Here is a 12,956-nt window from a genome sequence, read left to right on the forward strand (position 1 = left end):
TTCAGTTTTTCCCAAGAGCCAGCAGCTTTTGGGCATGGCCCTTGGGGATTTTAGTCTTGATTAATGGTTGTCCTTCAGCCACAAAATATATCCATGAAGCCATCCCAGCCTTCCTCCAAACCCTCTTATCCTGTTTCTCTGATAGAAATCAGCACCTGCTCCAGGCCAAGTGAGCTCTGGAGTGTCCTGGGGCAGCTCAGAGATGCCTGGCTGCTGCTCTGACTCCTCCTGGCCCTTGGGGAGGGTTTGCTGGCAGGAGCTTAAGATGTTTAGTGCAGCATCCCTGCTCTGCTCTGCTCTTCTCTCCTCCTCCCCATCCCACTGTGCTGGCTGCTGTGTGCAGTTGGTGGTGTCCCTGCCAGCAGAATGTCTTTGGAAAGTGATCAATTTTGTTATCTGTTGGAGTGCTTGGGGAAGATGGAATCTCTGTGGGATGTTTTTCGAGCTTCTGGGGAAGGGATTTGGGGTGGTTTGCCCGCAGCTGGCCTTGGGTAGTGCAGAAGAGCTGCCTGTGGAGAAACAGCCCCGAAGCACCGCTGCTCCATCCCTGCGAGCAGGGCCTCCCCCTCCTCTGCTGGGGCTGGGCACAGCTCGTGGGAGGGATTTCTGACTGACAGCGAGGAAAGAGGCAAGAGAGCATGTGAGGGAAAGGAGCTGGACCTGGGAAAGGCAGGGGGAAGTTTTGTTACTCCCCTGAACCGCAGGGAAGCTGCTCTGCTGTGTGGGCGTGCAGGAGTTCCTCGCTCCTGGCTGCAGAGGAAGATGAGGAGCTGCAGCAGGAGGATGCCTGCACCTCTGTGGATGGAGTGAAGGATCACCCTGCCTGCTTCAGGAAAAGCCCCTGGGAGGTGAGATTCTCCTGCCAGAAGAGCACTCCTCCTTTTTCCTTCCCCTTGCCAAGGGCTGGATTTCAAAGTGCCTTGGGAAGGGGATCTCAGCTCCGCAGCAGCTCAGCCCACATGGGCCTGCTCTGCTGGGCACAACACAGGTCTTGTGAGCCCCCAGCTCCTCGAGCTTTGTCAGGAAGCAAATCCCAGAAGGAAAAGTCACTTCAGTGCATTTCACTGCGAGCAAACGAGCATGAGAAGCCAGGTTTGGTTTGGGAGAAAAACCCAGCTGCAGCCTGCTCTGTGATGGAGTGAAGAAACTCACTGAGCGGAACCTGAGAGGGAGGAAGCATCCAGGAATGATAAATCCTCTCGCCCCCTGCAAGGACTCCCCTGTACTCTGATAGCTTTGTCCTTTGCAAGGAGAGACACCGACAAGCTGGGAGCAGCAGGAGCCTGTGGGGAAGAGGAGGAACCGGTGGAGGAGGCTGTGGGATTCCCAGGATAACCTCTGGAAGCACCTGGAGGGAGAGGAGCAGCTGTGATGGAGTTTCCTGCCGTGGCACTGTCACTCATCGTGGCGCTGCGAATGTCTCCGCTGGCAGCTGGGAGCAAACTGCAGCCCCACATGTGAGTAGGAGGAAAGAGTTCTGGAGGGGTTTGTCGGGCAGGGAATGGAAAAGCAGGAGCCAAATGCAATGTTTTCAAATCAAGGGTGAAGCGAGGAGCAGAGAGTGAAGGGGTAGTAGGGAGGAAGCTGTTGGGGGTTTCTTTATTTACTACGAGATGTGCAGAAAGGGGAATAGAAAATTGAAAACCTGGATAGTCTTTTTTTGTAGGAAGGAACTCCTGGGTTTAACTGTAACTGTTGTCAGTGTACAACAAGAAAGAATTCCTGTGTGAATACTTTGCCTTTTCTTCCAAGACCTGCTGCTTTTATTTCACTTCACGAATCTTTCTTACTCCACGTTCCTCCCCGCCTGCTCCTGTTACTCCAGCAGCACGTAGGCTGCTCTTTTTAATTACATTTTACAGTTACAGTTTGGTGTTAATCATTTGGCTGCTCTGGAAGACTTCCTTGCAAATTTGGCCTCCTGCCAGAAGATGGTCTCTCAGAGCCAGGGGATCACTGTAATTCCCTTTGTCCGTGGAGCCGGTGTGGTGTGGGGTGCAGACTCCAAGCCGCCCTCCCTGAGGGGTTTGATTCTTCAGAAAAAAAGGGTGTCCTTTAGCAGATAAAGGTTTTGGAAGAAGCAGCTTTTTCTCCCCATGTCAGGGTTTTTTTGTGCTCCTGCCCTGACAGTTACTTTCAGGACTTCTTGGATGAGGCCCTGGAGCAGAGCCCTGTGCCAGCACTCCGGGGTTGGAATTGAGTGGCCTGGAGCAGTCGGATGCCAGCTGCGACCTCTAAGCTTCACCACGTCCAAATTAGTTACTTTCACTTCTTTTATAGAAAGTATGTCTGTGAAAACTCTGGGTCCCCTTGGAAGCAGCAGGAGCAGCTCCAAATACCAAGTGGCTCATGAAGTCAGAGACAAATGTCTCCCTCTTCATCCTTAGTTAAACCCACTGATTTGTGCTTGGAGAAGGAGTTGGGATTAGAGAAGAAACAAAGTACATTTCTTTGATTTATTGGAATTAGCCTTGCAGCCCTTAGCTCTGAATGAGCAAGAAACCACCCCTGTGGCTGCTCGGCCTGGCACCGTTTCTTTTCCCTGCAGTGACTGAACTCATTGAGAGGAGGTGGATGCAGGGGGGGTTGCCCAAGCCCTTCCTCCTCTGTCAGCAGGAAATTCAGGCAGTGGGACCTCTGCACCCCTCTCAGCTGGGACTCCCTGTATCCCCCTGGATCCCTCTGGGTCCCTCTAGGTCCCCTGCATCCCTCTGGTCCCCCTGCATCCCTCTGGTCCTTCTGCATCCCTGACATGCCTGTATTTCTGTGTCCCAGGCCCAATGTGTGTGCAGAGCAGGAGCTGGGGGTCGTGGGGCTGCGGCAGCCGTGTGTGCAGGCGCTGACCCGCGCTGTCAAGGTGTGGAAACAGGACTGCGGGGGCCGGTGGTGCACGGGCTACGAGCGCAGGTAGGTGCTCTTCCCTCCACCTTGGGCTGCTCCTTGTAGGAAGAAAAATGACTCTCACTCTTCAGCAGCAGCAGGGGAGTGAGTTTGGTGTTCACCAGCAGCGGCTGCACAGCTGTGGAGGGGTGGGGACAGCCAGCTGTGCACCCATCCTGCTCCCCTGGCTGTGTTCTGTATAGTCAGGGGAATGCCTTGGTGCCCTCCAAGGAGTCTCAGTGGTGAGACAGTGTGGATGGGGCTCACCTGGATGTCCCACAGGTCTCAAGGAAAAGAAGAGGAAACACCTTGGAGGAAACTCTTGGTGCCTGGCATTTACCTGGCTAGTGGGAGGGGTCCCTGCCTGTGGCAGGAGGTTGAAACTAGATGATCTTTAAGGCCCCTTCCAACACAAACTGTTCTGTGATTCTGTGGCTCTGTGGTTCTATGATTCCATGATTTCATGATTAGGGGTCAGAGCAGTTCTTTTACAGGTTGTTATGAACAGTCTCATGAGCAGAGATGTGGCCCTGACACCACAAACTTTCAGTAAGGAGTAGAGCTACATCACAGGATATCTTTTCTTGGTTAAAAACAGGAGACCACAAGAGCTTTGGGCATTTTGCTGGAGGGGCTTCTGGTTCAACCTGGCATTTCTGTGATGCTCAGAGTTTTTAAGCTGGGAAGGAATTCCCAAAGAGAAGGTCGGTCCATTGTTTTCTATGTGAAGAAGCTTTGTCCTCATGGTGGGCTGTTTCCCATCTTCAGACAATGTATGACATCTGTTTCCCATGATCCAGCCATTAATGGAATGACTTATTCTCATCACATGCACTATTCCTGTATCTTTGGGTGTTTCCTCCTCGAAGCCCCTCAGTGCCTCTTGTCTGGCAGAGCTGGAGCTGGGGCCAGGTGAGGGTTATTGGCTAAAAAATCAGTAAATGTGGCTGTGGGGCAGGGGATGGGGTGGTGCAGGGGATAGGGTGGTGCAGGACCACCTGTGAGGGCAGGGATTGCTGGGGTGGTGGTCAGCAGGATTTGCTGCAGGGTCACCACCTTCCTTTCACTCTATGAGCTGGACCATGCTCACCCCCACATCAGAACAGCTTGAGCAGGGCTTGCACAGGTGAGCACAGAGTTGGAACATACCCTGAGTTCTTGTTCACCTGATCACAGCATCCCTTGAGTTCCCAGCTGGCCAGAGATGGGAGCCTGGGCAGTGGCTTTGGGGAAGGAGGGCTCTGAACATGTGTTACAGCACAAAAAATGAACTTTCCTTACCTACCCAGTAGCCAAACTACAACATGCCCAAGCTGTTTCCATCCTCCACCTGCTTTTCCGGCCTCATTAGGGAGTTACAAGCCTTTGCAGAATAAAAATGATAGTTGTCGTTTCAAAGAAACATCTTGGACTCAAGACAGCTTTTAAGTCTTGACTTTAGGAATTCCTCCTAACCTGTAATTGCTGGTAATTACCCTGGTGATGAGATCCGTGTCCTGGTAACAAAGGAGCAAACAGAGTCTGACTCTTGGCTGTGTTTTCAGGGAAGGCTTTGAAAGGATGGGTGCTCGGTCTGCTTCCACTTCAAAGGCTGGGAGCTCTTCAGCCCCAGCAGTCCCTTCAGCTCCTTAAAGGATGGGTTTGACATCACAAATCAAGAGACTGAAATGAAATAACTTTCTGTTCTTCTTGTTACAAAAATCAGAACAACCCAGTGCTAAAACTGTTCCTGATGGAAGCACGGAGGGGAAGCCACTGAGGGATTTCACCCCAGGAGTTGTGAAATCCAGACAGGGAGAGGACTATCAGCAGAACATTCCTTGGGCAAGGTTTTGTCCCAGATCCCCTCTCTCTAACCTTCTGGGAGTTCCCATTGCAGGAGGCTTTTCCAAGAGCTGGGAGCTGTCCTGCCAAGTTCCCTTGTGCCCGGCAGCCGAGGCAGTGGAGCGTGCAGTGTCAGCGCTCACAGGGACCTGGAGCTGCTCCAGTTGGACCTGGCTCTGGCAGTGTGGGGCTCAGGAAGTGTATTCACAGCTCCAGGATCTGGTCTGAGATTGGCCTTAGTGCCTTTGAGTTCCTGGAGGTGATTGGAAGAAGCAGCATCTGCTCAGCTGGAGCATCCTCAGGCTGCGCTGCTCCGTGTTCCTGGTGAAGGGATGGGTTTGTGCAGCCTCTCAGCCAGTAATGACAGCAGGTAGCTTTGCTCAGCCCTCCATAACCAGGCTTGAAGGAATCACAGTGCTATCCCAGAGGGGCTGGAAGGGGATTTTCCAGCAGTAGGACACAGCAGGATTCCCTGAGTTCCATTAGTTCTGGCTCATTCCCCATTTTCTATGCCAGGGACTCCTTAAAACACAAAAGAAAAGAGAAACACTGAAGATAAAGTATCTCCTGTGTGGCTCTTTTTCATCTGCAGCATCCAGATACCCAAAGGCACTGAGGCTGTCACAATATTTGCCTGTCCTTGGGAGCTGCCTGGAGCAGCTGAAGGATCTGGAGTGTCTGACAGAGCTGCCCAGGAGGATGGGACTGGGGCTGCTCAGGGCCCTGCTGGGGCACAAGGAGCCCTGAGATTGTCCTACATCGCTATTTCCAGCTTTTCCTCCCCATCCCTGAGCCTCTCTGTCATGTTCACACCACCCTGCATCCACCATCTCCCCTTCTCCTTCCTGCTGGGCTGGGCTGGGCTGGAGAGAGCTCCTGGTACCAGGAGGATCCCGGTGGGCTGGAGCCTGTGAATTGCTTTCTCAGCTGCTTCTGGAACACAACAATTTCCTTCATAATTTGTTAACAGCTCATACAAAACCAAAAAAAAAACCCTAAAAAAAAGGTATCTTCTTTTATTTATCTCAGCTGTGCTTCCATGTGCTGGTTGGCACGCAGGAATCACCGAAGGTTTCCTTCCCAGGGATTAACGGTTCACTGTTATTTGAGGTTTTTCTTTGTAGGGACATTCAGACAAAATCAAACAAGTCGACTGAGTTAGGATAAACATTTTCAGTGGACATGCACAACACATCTGCTGTGCCAAATATTTGTTGTTGTTTGCCTGATTTGCTTTTGGTGGAGCAGTTTCATGTTCTGCCAATGGAGCTTTTTAAAACTCGGCTTCAGAAGTATTATCTGTGTTTCAATTCTCACAAACACACAACACCAAATTTCCGGGGAAAAAAATGTGTCGCTTTTATTTATTTACGCTTCAGATCAGTCCCTGCTTTGCTCCCCCAGCTCTCACCCTGGAGGGAACTACTGGGAGTGGTTAAAGGGACCCTCAGTGTTCCCTGCCAAGCTGTGGAGCCTTGCTGTGTCCAACACAACTCTTGGTGTAGTTTGGTGTTGCCATCAGGATTATGTTGATTTTTTAGCTCATCCAGCCCCTTAGAGCCACCTGCTCCTGCTCACTAAAGCAGAAATATCTGTTCTTAAAAGTTACATTTCCTTTGTGATCAAGTAGTGTAAGGGAGGAGCTCAGAGTTGTAAATAATCTAGAAAAAGAGAAAAAAATAATCTGGGGAGTTATAAAGACCTGGGTGTTGTCTCTTGTGTTCCTAATTAGAGTAAATTAGGAGTATTTTCTTAGCATCAGTGATCACTGCCAGGCTGTGTGGAAAATAATAGCAGCACATTTGCAAACTCAATTTCTCATTTTATTTGCACCCATGGCTACAAATTCTGTCCTTCCTGGTTTCCCTGTCCTGCAGGAGCTGACTTTGGCTGGGTTTTTGTGTTTCAGGGTTGTGTATTACACAGGCTACAGGCAGGTGTACCAGGTGAGGTCCCAGACCACGTACAGGTGCTGCCCAGGATGGTCCCAGCTCGCAGGGGATGCTGGCTGCCTGCACAGTAAGTGTTGCTCTGCTCAGTTCCACTTCCTTGGTTTTGGCTCATTTCAAGTCCTGTGCCTACAAAAAATGCTCTAAAAATGTCTTTAAATGTGCTTTAAAATATGCTTAAAAAATAACTGTCATGAGGTTTTTTAGTTTGGTTTTCTTTTCCTGGTGGTACTATTATTATTATTATTATTATTATTATTATTATTATTATTATTTCCTTGCATCAGAAGGATGCTGCTCTGGCTTCCTGGGAAGCACTGTGCAGTGCTTTCCATTTCTGGAGAATTTCTACATTCAGGGTCCCAGCCATTCATCCACTTGCCAAATGCTACTAAATGTTTAAAATCAAGGCCAAATTGATGTTTCCAATGGCACCACTGGCAAAAGCTCTGGAAGGTCCTTTGAGAAGGTTTGTCAGGGGCTGGGTTTGTTATTTTAGTTGTTTGGCTGAGTTTGAGCTGCCCCTGTGAGAGGTTTGGGATTTCCACATCCACCCTTTGCCTGCTCCCTCCCATATCCAGAGGGTGAACTGGGCTCAGGGTGGTGATTCTGCAGTGCCAGCCTGGAGGAGGGGACACACAGCCACAGGGGAAGGGGTGGCACTGCTCAGGCCTGGAGTGGAGACCCAGAAACTTGAGGTTTTGGGATTCCGTGGCTGGATTCCTGCTCTCTTCCAGTGCAATTCCCTGCCAGACAGGCATGGAAGCGTGTCCTCCCCAGCTGTGGGGGAAGCTGCGAGATGTATTCAGGTTTGCACATGATGGGGATGTGCAAATATCAGCCTATAAGATGATTTTATGCTGTTGTTGCAGAAGACAGAGGCAGCTTTATCCCTGTGGGCCCCACATTCCCCTCCAGATTCTCTGCCTGACACAGGAGGCAGCTGCTGTGTCACTCCTTCCCCTAAACCCTGCAGCCATGTCCAGCTGGGGAAACATTTAACTGGAAACTGCTTCTGAGGTGGTGAGAGCAAGGAAAAGCTTCTTGAATGGAACCAAACTTATGTGTAGGACCAAATGTCATCTTGTGCAGAGCCCCACATGCTCCTTGTGCTGTGGGATCAATTCCCTGCCTCGGTGCCTGATTCTTTTCTGATTTAGACCTTGGAGCTGCTCTCCACCTTCCCTGCAGAAAAGCAGCTTTGGATTTAAGTGATAGGCAGGAGAACCAGCAGAGAATTTTGGGATCTGCCCTGCCTTGCCATCAGGGGAATCAGAGCCAGCTCTGCTGTGGAGGCAGTCAGGGTTGGGATTGATCTCCAGGACAGGAAGATTCCTCTCACAGCTGCTTGCCTTTTGTTCTGTGAAGAGGCTGTCTGTGCCTTCCCTGGGCTTTGATGCTTGTAGCAAAGTTGTTTTTTAAAAAAAAGGCATAAAAAGGTGTGTCAAACAACCAGTCTTTATTCCTCCTATTCCAAGCTGTGGTACAGGAGGACAACCCACTGGGGGAGGAAGCTCCAGGGGTGCCTCGTAACCCCTGTCAGTGAGCAGATAATAACCTCAGCTGAACTCAGAAAAGCACCTTCTGTAATGATTTTTCCTGCCAAGGAAATGAGTAATTCCATGCAGGAAGGAAGCAGAGAAAAGGAAGTAGAGCTGCTCAGGGCATGCTCTGAACTCATCCTTCTCATCACCGAGGCTGGGAATGGTCCTCAGGGGCTGCTCACTGCAGAGTTGGGCTGGAGTGAAAAAGAAAGGGACAGCCAGTGCCAAAAGCAGAGTGACACAAGCCCAAAAACTCCTGCAGGAATTGCTGCTGAGCTGCTGGGGAGGTTGAGGTGGATCATGACCTGGAGATGGTGAGCTCTGTCCCCATTCAGCCCTTCAAACCCAATTAGATGCCACTGGGTTCACACCCAGGACGTGCTGCAGCCTCGTTTCTGGGACAGAAAAATAGGTATTTATGTACCTCAACTGCAGCAGGCCCAATAGGGAGCTGATCTCTGCTGGCCCTCAGCAGAGGCAGGGGCACTTCCAGGGGCAGAAAAGAAAATAACATTGTTCTCTGAATCATCTTCTGAGCCCCTGAGAGCAGCAGGAGAGCAGCCACCAGGTTAGGGCTGGGGTGGGCAGTGGGAATTGTGCTCCCTGTTTGCAGACCCCCACGGGCAGCAGCTGGAGGAGCATCCCACGGGCAGATGGGTGGGAAAATATTTTCTCCAACCCAAAACAGCTCTGCCTGGCCCCTGCAGCTGCCCCAGGCCAGGGTGTCTGTCCTGATCTCTGCCCTGTCCTGGGGAACGTGTCTGGGCTCTGTGTAACTAAACTTTCACCCTGAGCAGCTCTTGGGTGTTGGTTTGCAGGGCTGTGATGGCTTTTCCTGCTGGTGGCTTTGGCCTCAGCACCAGTGTGTCCTTCTGGAGCAGAGGAGCTGTAGGAAGATCTGGTAGGGAATTGTCAGTGGCCATCAGTGAGGTGCTGGGGCAGGGGCACACAGCCAGGCCATTATTTATGGATGTTGGAGGTTCCTCTGGCTGGTGTGTAGCACTCTGGGGTCAGCCTGTGTTTGCTGTTGTGGCTCTGCTGAATGCCACAGAGCTGTGCCAGAACATGTCAGCAGGATTTGTGGCCCTTCCTATCTCCCTCCAGAGATCACTGATCGTGTTCCAGGAGAACTGGGCAGGGAAAGGGCATCTCTGCTGACAGTTTAATTAGGGCTGCTGTGCAGTGGAATCTCTCCAGTGAGGATGTCTTGCTTTCCCTTGGGGACTGGCATCTCCTCACTGCAGAGTTCTCTTTATTTGCTGGTCATCATTTCTCCTTGAAAATAAAAAAACCCAACCCACGTGAAGGGAATTTTTCAGCACTACAGGCTTGTGTGTAACCAGCCAATGCCCTCTGCACCTTCTTGTCTGAACATGATGACACTGTCTGGCATTGATGTGATCCCGTTATGAGATGGGATCCCAGCACCCTCTCCCAGGCCAGGAGAGATTTTTGGGCTCCCAGAGCTGTCCTGGTGCCTGGAAGAGGATTTTGCCTTGTTGCAGCCAATGCACTGCTCACTGTTAGCACAGGTTGGAGGCTGTCTGTAGCAAAACTGGGGTGTCCTCCCCTTCCTCACATGCAGATTTGTGTCTCTGAGCCCTTACAGGGGAAGAAATGTCCCCACTACAGGGCTGTGGGGACAGTACTGGAGGGTGTGGGCTCTGCTAGGAGCAAATAACTCAGAAAGAGATGGAAAAATTCATAGAAACAGAGATCTTGTTGGTCTCACAGAATATTTGGATTTGTTCCTCTCCTCGTGTGCCCTCTGAAATGATGACAGCTGGCCTTGCTCCTGCCACCCCCAGGGCTGTCAGAGGTGAAGGCAGGGAGCCCTGACCCTGCAGGGTTCTGCCTTTTGTCCCTTCTCTTCTGCTGGTAGCAGAGGGTGAGGATTTGTTGCCTTCCATTGCCCTCTGTCCTGGACTGTTCATCTCTTTGGGAAGTAGAAAGGTCAGAAGTCAAGGCACCCTTTGCATTTTTAGGATGGCATCAGATTCTTTCCCTACCTGATCTCTGATAGTTTAACTCTCAGACTGAGCTGCCTGGTTTCAAGTGGCCTCTGAGATGCTACTTAAATTCCACCTGGCTTCAATCACACAGGTAAAGCCCTGGGTGATTAGGTGAGGGGCCTGCATGTCTGGTAATCTCTGTGATCTCCACTTTCAGCTGGAGATGTTGAAAAGCTGATTCCCTCTGAGTCTGTAACTCTTGATGTGCGTGGAGGAGCTGGAGCTCAGCCACCCACAGCCTGTCTGTGCTCTTGGGCCAGCCCCTGCCACCTTCAGAAGGGACTTGGTGGGGCAGAAAGGCACCAAGGAGAGCTGTAAAGAGGCTAAAGAGGAGACCATGACTAGATTTAGTGTGAGTGACACTGTCACTGTTGTGATGTGGTCTGGAGAAGCTCTGCCTGAGCTGCTGGTCTAAACCTGGTCAAAGTTGTCCTGAACTCAAGTTTTTATCCAGGTGAGGTCCCGCTGTCTTCTGATTTTCAGCTCAGGTGGAGATAAAGCCTGGCCCTAGGTAAGAAGGAGAATTAATGCTCATTTGAGGAACCATCAGAGTCTGAGACACAATGAAAACCCATGGGATCATCCCTAGTGCTGAGCAGAAAGCAACTGAATTGTAACTGGCCCATTAAAATAAAAAACTTAGTCACAAATGGCCTGTTAAAAGGCTCCAGAGTGAGTTACCCCACGCTGAACTGGGTTTCTTTCTGCCAACTCCACTGAGTTTTCACCACCCTGCGAGCAGGGAAGGAGTGCACCCTTCTGTCCTGGCTTCATTGGCACAACCATGGAGCCTGGCATGGCCCTGGAACCTGGCATGGTCCTCAAAGCTGGAAAAGCCCTGGAGCCTGGCACAATCCTGGAGTTCAGCACAGCCCTGGAGCCTGGCACAGCCCTGGAGCCTGGCACAAGGCTCTGATGACTAGCACAATCCTGGAGCCCAACACTGTTGGGAAAGATGAGACAGGAAGGGGTTGCGAATAGGATTGCCTGGCAAGAAATACTGGAGATGTAAAACCTGTGAGTGAAATAGAAATGAAGGACAGCTTTGAGATGTGATCATGGCAGGCAGGAAGATGGTGATTAGCTGGATATAGGTTGAAGGACAGAAAACAAAAGGACCCAAGAATGTAGCCCCTCTCCACCCTGCCAAGACATCAGGGAAAAAGCAGGTAAGAAAAGTAGTTTAGAATATAGGATGATATGGTGATATAGCAGTTCTCATAGGCTTGTATCTTTGTATCTTGCACCGGTTGGTCACTGTAAATTAGAATATTCAACACAAAAGGAGATAGAATGTATTGTAATGAGGTCCTCGCTCTCTTGCTCTTACGCCTCTTACCCCTCTTAGCTCCTTTACCTCCCTTATCTCATACCCCTCTCTCTCTCTCTCTCTCTCTCTCTCTTTGGGGTTCCCTCCAGCCCAGGCTGGTGGCTGAAGGCAAAGCCCTTTTACCCACAACCTTTGCAATAAACCCACGTGTTTCTAGAATATCTCAGGTCTGCAGAGTTCCTTCTCCCTGCCATCCACGGATGCTCCTACACAACACAATCCTGGAGCCTGGCACAGCCCAGAAGCCCAGCTCTGTCCTGGAGAATGGTACAGCCCTGGGGCCCAGCACAGCCCCAGAGTTTGACCTTGTGCACCATCACAGGGCAGGCAGCTCAGGCTTGTGATCCAGGTTGGAAGCCTCGGCAGGAAATGTGTCCGGCTGACAGTTTAATTTCCCTGAGAGGCGGCTTTGCTTTGTCCATCACCTCCTGGCTGCTGCAGGCTCATTGTTTAGTCAGCTGAAAGGCTGTGAGTGAACTCCTGAACCTCTTGCCTGCGGTGGAGCTCAGTGCTGGTTAAAGGTCCATCGTGGGCTCCCCGGGCTGTACCTCAGGGAGCCCAAACGTTGCTTTTCTTCATGGCTCTTCCTCCTAAATCAGTCTCATATCCCCGACTTCCCGAGGATCCCGCCTGGCTGAACCCTCACAAAGGACACAGCCTGGCCTCTGAGCAGAAGGCGGTGATGCTTCCCATAATTTATTCATTCTCTCCCGTTTGCCTGAACAGTGTCATTACCCTTTTCCCAAATTTCATCGCATTAAACTCTGTCGCTCTGAATTAGGAGCTCGTTTGCAGGAGGCCTGGAGGGCACAGAGGGGGAGACCCGCAGCCCCCACCAGCCCCCGGGCTGGGAAGTAGGTTATTATGATTTCCACTCGGTATGTGCCAGCCTGCAGCACAGAGCAGGGAATTGTCCGGCTCATTCAGGAAATCTGGGGCACTGCCAAGAATAACACCCCTGTCTTCTAACCCCTGATTTGTGTCGCTGAAATTGCTTCTAATATTTTCCATTGTTGTGCTTTGGGTCTCGCTGGGCTGCTCTGAGAGCTGAGTGCTGCTGGTGAGCTGGCCTCCCTGGAGCCAGCCTTGGCTCTGATGGGACCCTCATGAAAATTGTGGGGTTTTAGGTGTTTAAGGTGAAAGATTCAGGAAAAACCAAACCACTGTGTAATTTGGCCAGGCAACCCATTCTCTCTTACAGTGCTGAGGCCTGAAGGAAAGGACTAAAATAAAAGACAGTCCCTCTTGCATGATCAGAGCTGGGAAAACCTGGAGGCTGCAGCCCTAGAACACCTTGGCACACACCTGGGGACGGGAAGTTGTTCCTGCCTCGCTGTGCAGGGAAGTATTTGCAATCCACAGGCGTCACGGCTGGGCTGAGCAGGATGCTTGGCAAAGAGCTTCCCAAGTCTCAGTG

The 12,956-nt window shown here is 51.1% G+C and overlaps 1 protein-coding gene across 1 annotated transcript in view; it reads left to right on the forward strand.

Moving 5' to 3' along the window:
* Positions 1 to 1,371: 1,371 nt before the first annotated feature.
* MEGF6 (multiple EGF like domains 6) overlaps positions 1,372 to 12,956 on the forward strand; it is a gene marked incomplete at its 5' end in the record, with an annotated part of 81,355 nt that continues 69,770 nt past the window's right edge. Inside the window, 3 exons of the mRNA XM_083876986.1 lie at positions 1,372 to 1,457; positions 2,776 to 2,907; positions 6,614 to 6,723. Coding sequence (XP_083733112.1) covers positions 1,372 to 1,457; positions 2,776 to 2,907; positions 6,614 to 6,723 — 328 coding nt within the window. The remainder of the gene's footprint in view (positions 1,458 to 2,775; positions 2,908 to 6,613; positions 6,724 to 12,956) is intronic.

Source organism: Zosterops lateralis, assembly GCF_965231275.1.
Source record: "Zosterops lateralis genome assembly, chromosome: 22".
Taxonomy (NCBI): Eukaryota; Metazoa; Chordata; class Aves; order Passeriformes; family Zosteropidae; genus Zosterops; species Zosterops lateralis.